Here is an 8,897-nt window from a genome sequence, read left to right on the forward strand (position 1 = left end):
ACAAAGGTTTACACTGTATATTCCCTTTGATATACTTATTTACTTAAAGACATGTTTGATGGTGGCAGCATTTTTTAGCCTTTTTAAAGAAGTGTTGCACACACCTGGCTGGCAGGTTAGAATACATTACGTGTGTCTTATGTAACTGCCGAACATGAGCTGAACTTAACTGAAGACTTACACCACAAATTATCTTGCGCAATTTTCTTTGTTAAAGGCTAAGGCAGCAGGAGGTATGCAGTTTTTTTTCCTCCCTTTGTCTCCAAACCACTCAACCTGAGCTGTCCATCTGGTGTATTTATTTCCAATCGTGTCCACACAGATTTCCAGCCATCTTGTAAACCTTCACTGCCATCTTTCAGCCACACATTACCGCAGACCCTGCCTGCACAGTCTTCTTCACTGTTTATTGCTTTGGATGGTTGACCTCAGCTATTTAACCTCATTCATCATTATTGCCGTAACCAGATCATGACACATTATTGTCCATCTTTATTATTATACAGGTATGCATACCCAAAGTTTTTCAGTCTGTTTTGAAACAGTACAAGTGGCTTCGCTTTTATGTGACTCAGTGTGTATAAAGTCTTCGATTTTCTGTCAGAAATATGTAGAATTTAAGGAGCTATTAGCATAACGTGATGAGTGTACATGAGGTCAGTTTTGCTTGGTACAGCCCTGACTGTTAAAACTATCTTTAAATGTTTGTATTTTTCCCCCTCAAAACCATTTTGGGTGTGCCTAGTATTATCTGCCCTGCCACAAGTGGTACCACATTGTTGCTTGGTAGCGTGCATGAAGGGTGGGAGGGTACACAGATCAAATTACTCTTTGGAGCTTCCTCCATTCCCACTACCTACCATATAACTAAATTATCAGCTACAATTTGAGCTTAAAAAGCTCAGCCAGGGTGTTGGTTGTGCTCCAAGTCACATGAAAATAACCTGACTTTTATCTTGTTCTGACAGCTGCTAGTAACAAATCAAAAGACCGCAGTGAACATTGCTCAGGGCTGAAACTGGTCCAGTGGCTCTGAAACCCCTTTAGTTCCCCCGGTTAAGTGATGCTAGCCTTACCAGTGACCCTGACGATGAATGCCAAACAGTTAAACAAAGTGATTAAGAGGTAATGTGTACTGGAGACCTACATGTATCCATTAGGATTGCAGTTTATTTATAAACCCATTCTAATTTTGTATGATTTTCAAACCAATGTTAATGATCAGCATTAATCTTGGAGGGTTTCTCCCCACCCACAACCACATTGTACTGCAATCTGAATTTTCAAGACTCCAGCACCACCTTTGGACCCCGAGCCTGAGTCAACCTGCATCACAATTCTTAAAATGTCACAGTTGCGTTTTTTTTTTTTTTTTACATCCCCAAATAAAGTAATAAAAATAAAAATAAAGCACAAAGACACTTGAGAGGTGTAGTTGTTTATTACAGAGAAGGAAACTACCCAGTCCAGACATGAAGTTTAATACAGAATGAGCTACGTGTTCCTTTGGAAGTTGAACGCATGTTGGTGGTGGGGAGAAAAGCAAATGGGGAGCAGAGGAAATAGAAAAGGCACTCTTACACTTACTATAGCCAACGGGATGACCTCCAAGTAGTAAAAAAAAGGGACCAAAACCAAAACTTCTATCCCACACATGAGATGGACATGTAAACAAGGCTGGTTTCTCTGTACTACACCAACCAAATGTTGCCATCACAGTAACGGGGATAGGCTTGAGCCAAAAAAAATTAAATAAAATAATTGCACCAGATATTTTAAAAAAAATGGGATTTTCGATAACTAACCTGCCTAAAAAAAATAAGTTCTGCAGTCCAAAAATTAAAAAAAAAAAAAAAAAAAAAAACGGTTGTAAAATAGTCATTTACAATTAGCCAGTGACACTTTCTTGCCGAGGCAGTCCAAAGCTTTTCTGTACAACACTCTGGAGCCTCAAGCCAAACACCAAAATGACCACGTCACAAGAAAGTCAAGACCTAATACCCAAGTTTGTTTAAAGCTGCCTTCTGAAATTTCGGCTTCTCTGTATCCACACCGAGCTTCAGAGAACAAATAAATAGTGTTGAGGTTTAATTCCTAGCCAATAAGACTGTGGCAAAGAACACACCCCTCTAAGGACAAAGATGAAACAGGTTTCTCTGTAGCTACACCTGCCATCTATATACACTTGAGGGAAATGGAGTCTTTAGGTCACTTCAAAGCATACAAAAAAAAATTAAATAAAATAATCAAGTGTAACTAGTTTTTTTTTTTAAATGACTAGTTTAAAATTGAATTTCAATGCATAAGCAATTCAATTTTTCCCATAACCTTCAAGTATAACCAAAACCTCTGCAGACCAGAGCAGTGACAGCAGCTTCTGACTTTTCTGTATTACGTCAGAAAACAGCAAAGGTCTGCAGGGGTGTCTGAGGCCTAATGCTCATTTAAGAGCTTGAATAATTAGGATTTGGCTTGCCCCTTAGCCTGCAATGCATAGTTTTTTTTCCTTTTTTTTTTTTTTTTTTTTAAATAGTGAAAACAGCAACAACCCTTGAATTTTAAATTGTGCCATTCTAGCATCCTCCACAAGGATGAGGGGGGGAAAAAAAAAAAACAAGCTAACAAAAAGGATAAATGAACACTGGGGGTCAAGGAACAACCGTACCAGGCTGACAACAGGAGGAATGGAGAAGCTAACAATTTTAGGGGGACACAGCCAGATCACACGACTCCAAATATGCACTTGAGAGGACTTTGAAATTATTTTTCTCTTTTAGATGTCATGCAGACTCATTAGTAGCACCAGTAAATTAAGAGGAATATCACATAAAGCCTATTATACTACCGCCATGACAGTGATAGTGACGATAGTGATGAGTGTGGAATGCCAAAAATGAGGGCTGAACGCAGCTACTCAGCGCATCACAATACGAAGCGGGGGGAACCTCAAGACGTGGGAGAACAGTAAGTACTACGGTGCATGAGTTCATGGAACTCATCTAGTTCTTTAAAACATCAAGTTTGAGGCATGCCTCCTGGGACCCAGCACGATACTGCAATCAGCAGAAAAACAGTAACAAGACAAAAGAAGGGAGGTGGAGTGAGGAAAGCGGTTAATGTGTTAAATGGTACCAATATGAGAGAAAAGGGCATTTCACCCCCGGAACCTTGGAGGCTTCTCTGTAGTATACACCAACAAGCCTGGGGGTAAAAGCTTAACAGGTTTAGTATTTGAGTTTTTTGGGGACCTCCCAAGGGAAGGAGTCTCGGCCAAAGTGGCCGTAGGCTGCGGTCCTCTGATACAAGGGTTTCTTCAGATCCAGATCCCTGGAATACATAATCAGACTCTTTAGCAGCAGTCACATCCAGTGACCTCAAATGCACACACACAGGCATAATACTCGAATTAGCCAGTGGGGAGTGGCGACAGCGAAAAAAATCAATTAGATGGCTGGCTGGTAAAGAGAGGAACGTGAAGACGCAACACTTACCCTGCTAACCACAGGACATTGCAGCTTGCAGAAACCAAACTCCTCCCATTTATAAAACCACTAACTGAGCTAAATAATCCAAATACAAGACCCCCCACTAAATAAGCTGTTTGCCCCCACTGAAGCTTAGGTGTTTAACCTAATGCAATTTGTTTATCACCTCACCCCCTAATTAATAATCTATATATAGTTTATTTGGATATAATAAACTACAGATTGGAGAAACTAACATACAGCAATCCTCCAGGAACTGTGCTATCAGTGAGGAGGTGGCTTCAAAGGTTATACATTACCTGACGATGACTCCAGGCCGGAGATCAAAGTTCTTCTTCACGATGTCAAGTAGCTCCCTCTCACTCTTGTGGGATGTCCCATAGTGGAAGATAGAAATCGAGAGGGGGTGGGCAACTCCAATGGCATACGACACCTAATACAGCACACAGATGTGTTATATCAAGCAGGAAAACAGAAAACTTCAGGCAGGAGTCTGCTGCAGCCTTGCTCCCTGAAATAAAGACTTGGGGGGGGGGGGGGGGGGGGTTGGCTGTGTTTCCACCACAGGAAATCAACCTTTCGAAGATGGGGCTAGGGGTTTAAATTAGTCTTCAGCTGATTTAAAAAAAAAAAAAAAAAAAAAAAGAAAAAAAAAAAAAGAACTAATCTACACCCAGCTTTTAGAGCACAGTGAAACCACAGCTACCCACAAATCTGATGAACCCCAATAGGACAAAATATATTAAAAAAAAGAAAATGTTTCTGAACATGCCGTGTGGAAACGCAGCTTCTACCACTACCACTCACCTGGACCAGCACCCTCCTGCAAAGCTCAGCTTTCACCAGGGACTTGGCCACCCAGCGTGCCGCATAAGCAGCAGAGCGATCCACCTTTGTGTAATCCTTCCCAGAGAAGGCTCCGCCACCATGGGCTCCCCAGCCTCCGTAAGTGTCTACAATGATCTTACGTCCGGTGAGGCCAGCATCTCCCTGCAATGAAGGAATCAAGGTAAACTCAAAGCTCAATAGCTCCCGATAAACAAAACACGCCATGAAAAGGTATTTACCTGTGGACCTCCAATGACAAAACGACCACTGGGCTGCAGGTGGTAGATGGTGTCATCATCCAAGTAAATGCAGGGAACAACCGCCTTGATGACCTTCTCCTTCAGAGCATCTCTCATCTCTTCCAAGCAAATATCTTCATCGTGCTGGACAGAGATGACAATAGTGTGCACACGCACTGGCAGCATGGCACCGCGGTCCTGGCGGTATTGTACAGTAACCTGTGAAAAGAAACAAAATGAGCAACTTTTTAGAACAACCCATTTTGCTAGTGAAAATTAGAAAATAAAATGATGAATACCTGTGTCTTTGAGTCTGGTCGGAGCCATGGAAGGGTGCCATTGCGGCGCAGTTCAGCCATCTTGGCATTCAGCTTGTGGGCAAGAACGATTGTGAGAGGCATGCACTCCTCAGTCTCATCAGTGGCGTATCCAAACATCAAACCCTGCAGAGTGAGACAATTATAGTTTTAAAAAGCTGTTAAAGGACAACATGTTGTATTTGTGGTTTCAGAACACTCAGGCCAATACTAACCTGATCCCCAGCTCCGATGTCCTCCTCATTGCGATCAATGTGAACACCCTGAGCAATGTCAGGAGACTGCTGCTCCAGCGCCACAAGAACATTGCACGTCTTGTAGTCAAAACCTAGGCAGAACACACAGGAGTTTAAGAACAGTCCTTACAGAAAAAAAGAAGAAAAAAAAAGGGAAATAAAATCAGTAAAGCAATGCACACCTTTGGAGGAGTCGTCATATCCAATTTGGCGGATGGTGTCACGAACAATTTTCTGGTAATCCACCGTGGCCCGTGAGGTAATCTCACCTGCCAGTAGGATCATCCCAGTCTTGGCAATGGTCTCTGCATGAGGCAATTCACATGTAGTTCAATACCCTGGTGTCAACACAGGAGTGAAGCCAAAGCAAACAAGATAGGAAATATTTACTTACCACATGCAACTTTGGCATCTGGATCCTGCTTCAGATGGGCGTCCAAAACTGCATCGCTTATCTGGTCACAGATTTTGTCTGAAAAACAAAAACAATAACGTGAGTAAACGGCAACATCGATCACATCACAGGGTCTAAACGTAAAATGCCGCACGTCGGCGCAAACTGTCCCCCTTCATACTCAAGAGGAATAGACCGGAGTCTCGGCGGTCGCCATGTCAGCATGCGCACGTGTGGCGTCAAAGAGAGCCCGCGCAACTCCACGGAGACCGGAAGGCAAGCACGGTACACTTATAAATGTTTGAACCAACTACATATCGACAGACTGATAAAATGCACAGTCTATTTTCATCTTCAGGGATGAAGACGACTGTGTTAGGAGTCACCTACACAAACAGCCGCGTGCTTCATGAATAGGGACGGATGGCAGGATGAGAAAAATAAATAAACCAGTTAAAACGAATAACGATACTGTAAATAAGAAACAATTCACATGACAATGTCATCATGTCCACTATGACTATTGTGCTACATTTGCTGCCGGTGGCGGAGACACGCGACAGAATGACCTATTCACTTAAGATTAGCTAGCTTACATCAGCTAGTAGCGCGTGGTCTCGAAGCCGGCCAAGGTACAAGAAGAGGGAAAAAAGGGCCGCGATGTTGTCATTTCACTCCCTATTTGTTCATTTTAATACAGTAATAGGCTAGTTTGTGGGACAAACTATTAAAAAAAAAAAAAAAAAAAAAGCAAGAGATGTAGCTTATTTCATCAGCCAGAACGATAGAAGGCCGACATCTCGCGTCTTACCGGGATGTCCTTCCCCGACGGACTCCGAGGTGAACAAGAAGCAGTCCTCGTCAATGAGGGAGTTATGAAAACCATTCATCTGTCCGTTCATCATCGTTAACGGCTGCCACTGGTACGAAAACGTTAAATTACGGGGTTGGTAACGTCTTTAGTCGGTATTACTGGCACTGCCTCGGCGGTTTTCCCAGCTCTTCAAAGGACAACCCCTAACGTCTCGGTGTTCTGAGCCTCATTGCGCAGAGCAGCTGTATTTATCCTGCGAAGTCAGACGCCATGACGTAACGAGTAGGCGGACCGTACCACTGAGCCTATGAAGGGGGCGCACCAACCGAGAATGCGGTGCTGAATTTGATAGCGAACACGTGCCGAGTAGATGCTACAGTGACATGGCCGATATGCAGGTTTTTCCCTAGAAATAATAGTATAATACCTAAAGTATATGGACGTGTGAAGGTGTGGCAAGAATGATGATCTTGTAAATCCGTCCAGGTTGTCCCATCGTATGTGGTAGTTTGGTCAGGTCAGAAGCCCACCTTTAACAGCTAAAACTATTAAAGAATAATTTTTGCTCTGATCTGACTATAAAACAACTCCTTTTGAGATCATAAACTTATTTTGTTTACTCCTGAAACTGTGCGTGGAATTCCTTTTTAGGCATGGATCTATTATAGACTACCAAAGGGGAAATATGGAGTGAAGCTAAGCTGAATACGCACAAACTGTGTAAACAAAGTAGATTTTGGTGCTTTGAGCTGCCAGTGACTGAGTGAAAATTGTAAGGTGAGGAGAGGGGGAGCATTTATTTGGGTTCTAAAGTGGCACAGAGTTTGAAAATCGGTGCCTTCCACCCAAACACATCCTTCTTGAATTTATTAATGCCTTGGACTAAAAAAGAATACAGCATTGTTGTCTTCCAATACAAATATCAAAACTCAAATTGAATTCTCAAGTTACAGGCCACAAATTGAGCACCAAGGATTAACCGGCTGGGGCTGAGCTCGCATGTATGCTGGACTAATAAAAATTCCGGTTAGACAACAAATAGAAAGCATTGTAAATAGTCGGATTTAAGGTATTGTTTGTTTTGTATAATTCCATGCAGCTCCCATTGAGTGCCATATTTTAGTTTTTAAGTATTTGATCATAGGCTTAAGTGTACTGGATGAGAAGTGGGTTTCCTGGAAACAATTATTAAAGTTTGGTATAAACCAGCAGTGGCGTAATTAATCTGATAAGTTGCATTAGTTTTGCTATCGTGGGTACATCAGAACATTCGCTTCCCTGGTGACACAGCCAGAATAACCTGGAAATGCATTTCCACCAATGAAAATTGGACTGTTGGGGGGGGAACAGATGCTGTGGATATTATATCTAAACACAACTTGATTATATTAGAATAAAAATGCTCCTCTCTCTCTCTCATGCTCCAGGGCCTGTTATTTAATATAATCAACATCTATGTTTTGTGAGAATGTACCTTTGTTAGTCCCAGATGGATTTAGTTATTATCTCTAAAACTTAGTACTTAAACAAAAGCAAAGAAGTCACAACATAAAACAAAACAGAGAATAAGATTTGCAAGATTTCATTCCACTTTAGGAGACCAGAGTCTATCTATCTTTAGTTTGGGAACATTGTATTTCTTCACAGGAACACATAGATCTTTGTTTTTTACCCACAAAAGATAAGTTTATCACAAATCTGATATGCATGTAGAAGCTGACAAAACACTTACATAATATCTTAGTGAACCACTTGTTTGCTGAGACATCTTGCATAAATCTATTCTGCATGTCATTGTGAATATTGACATTCTGCATCCATTTCTATTTTTTTCATTAGATATTACAGTGACATAACAGTCACAGTGACATAGTGTTTACAGAGGTTTAGACCACACCCACCCCCCCCACAGTGCCTTTTGAATCAGAGGATTTTCATTGTGAATTTATTAGCTTGGTCAGTATTGCCTTGTATAGTGACACTAAACCAAGCAAATCAGTCCCTGACAGTGTTGCATCAGTGCACTCATCATGAATGTGCAGGGTGGACAGTTTCCTTTCACAGGGCAAAAGTATGATGCAAGATGTACCTGCTGTTGCTTTCTGCACAATGTGTTTGTTGCCGACCATTTTAGACTTCAGAAAATCTAAAATAGCAAACAATAGCAAATCAATAAGTTTTGATTTCTTTTCATTAGATTAATAATGGACTAAAGGTCCCCTTCACTGCTTGTTATCTTTGAAATAAATGTAGCTCGGTAGTGCCGCTACTCTATTTACCTTTATAATGACACCCCAAAGGAGATATGAATATGCAGTAATTTGTGCAAAGGATTTCACAATGTAGACTCTGTTTCTTGTCATTTCTTTGCAAAAGCCCAGAGCCATGCATGGTTTTTGTGAGATTATAATATTATTTTATGCCATGTTATACCCCTAATTAAAGATTGTGAATTATTATGTAGTTTTAGTTTGCATTATTCTCCTGAATTAGAAGAAGGTGATAACTAGTGCATTTGTTAAACTGATTTGCATTACATTAGACTGCTGATTTATTGTGAATGAATGATATTGTTATATGATGC

The 8,897-nt window shown here is 41.3% G+C and overlaps 1 protein-coding gene across 2 annotated transcripts; it reads right to left on the bottom strand.

Annotated features, from left to right (window-relative positions):
* Positions 1 to 1,779: 1,779 nt before the first annotated feature.
* mat2ab (methionine adenosyltransferase 2Ab) lies at positions 1,780 to 6,542 on the bottom strand. Of its 2 annotated transcripts, XM_080893995.1 has the most exons (9): positions 6,311 to 6,542; positions 5,500 to 5,577; positions 5,288 to 5,410; positions 5,085 to 5,197; positions 4,852 to 4,995; positions 4,553 to 4,771; positions 4,293 to 4,475; positions 3,785 to 3,918; positions 1,780 to 3,327 (listed from the first exon to the last, which is right to left on the bottom strand). In XM_080893995.1, the coding sequence occupies exons 1-9, from the start codon at positions 6,402 to 6,404 to the stop codon at positions 3,225 to 3,227; spliced, it is 1,191 nt and encodes a 396-aa protein (XP_080750121.1). In that variant the 5' UTR covers positions 6,405 to 6,542; the 3' UTR covers positions 1,780 to 3,224. The 2 variants fall into 2 exon arrangements, with proteins under 2 accessions (XP_080750121.1, XP_080750122.1); XM_080893996.1 differs by having other exon boundaries at positions 1,780 to 3,918.
* Positions 6,543 to 8,897: the final 2,355 nt, after the last annotated feature.

The sequence above is a fragment of the Rhamphochromis sp. 'chilingali' genome (genome assembly GCF_963969265.1).
Source record: "Rhamphochromis sp. 'chilingali' genome assembly, chromosome: 10".
NCBI classification, from domain to species: Eukaryota; Metazoa; Chordata; class Actinopteri; order Cichliformes; family Cichlidae; genus Rhamphochromis; species Rhamphochromis sp. 'chilingali'.

Excerpts from the sequence above, each read along its gene's own strand:
- mat2ab (XM_080893995.1), bottom strand. The coding sequence starts at position 6,404 with ATGATGAACGGACAGATGAATGGTTTTCATAACTCCCTCATTGACGAG. Across the intron at positions 4,996-5,084 it reads ACATCGGAGCTGGGGATCAG|GGTTTGATGTTTGGATACGC; the intron begins GTTAGTATTGGC and ends CTCACTCTGCAG. Across the intron at positions 4,476-4,552 it reads TTGTCATTGGAGGTCCACAG|GGAGATGCTGGCCTCACCGG; the intron begins GTAAATACCTTT and ends CCTTCATTGCAG.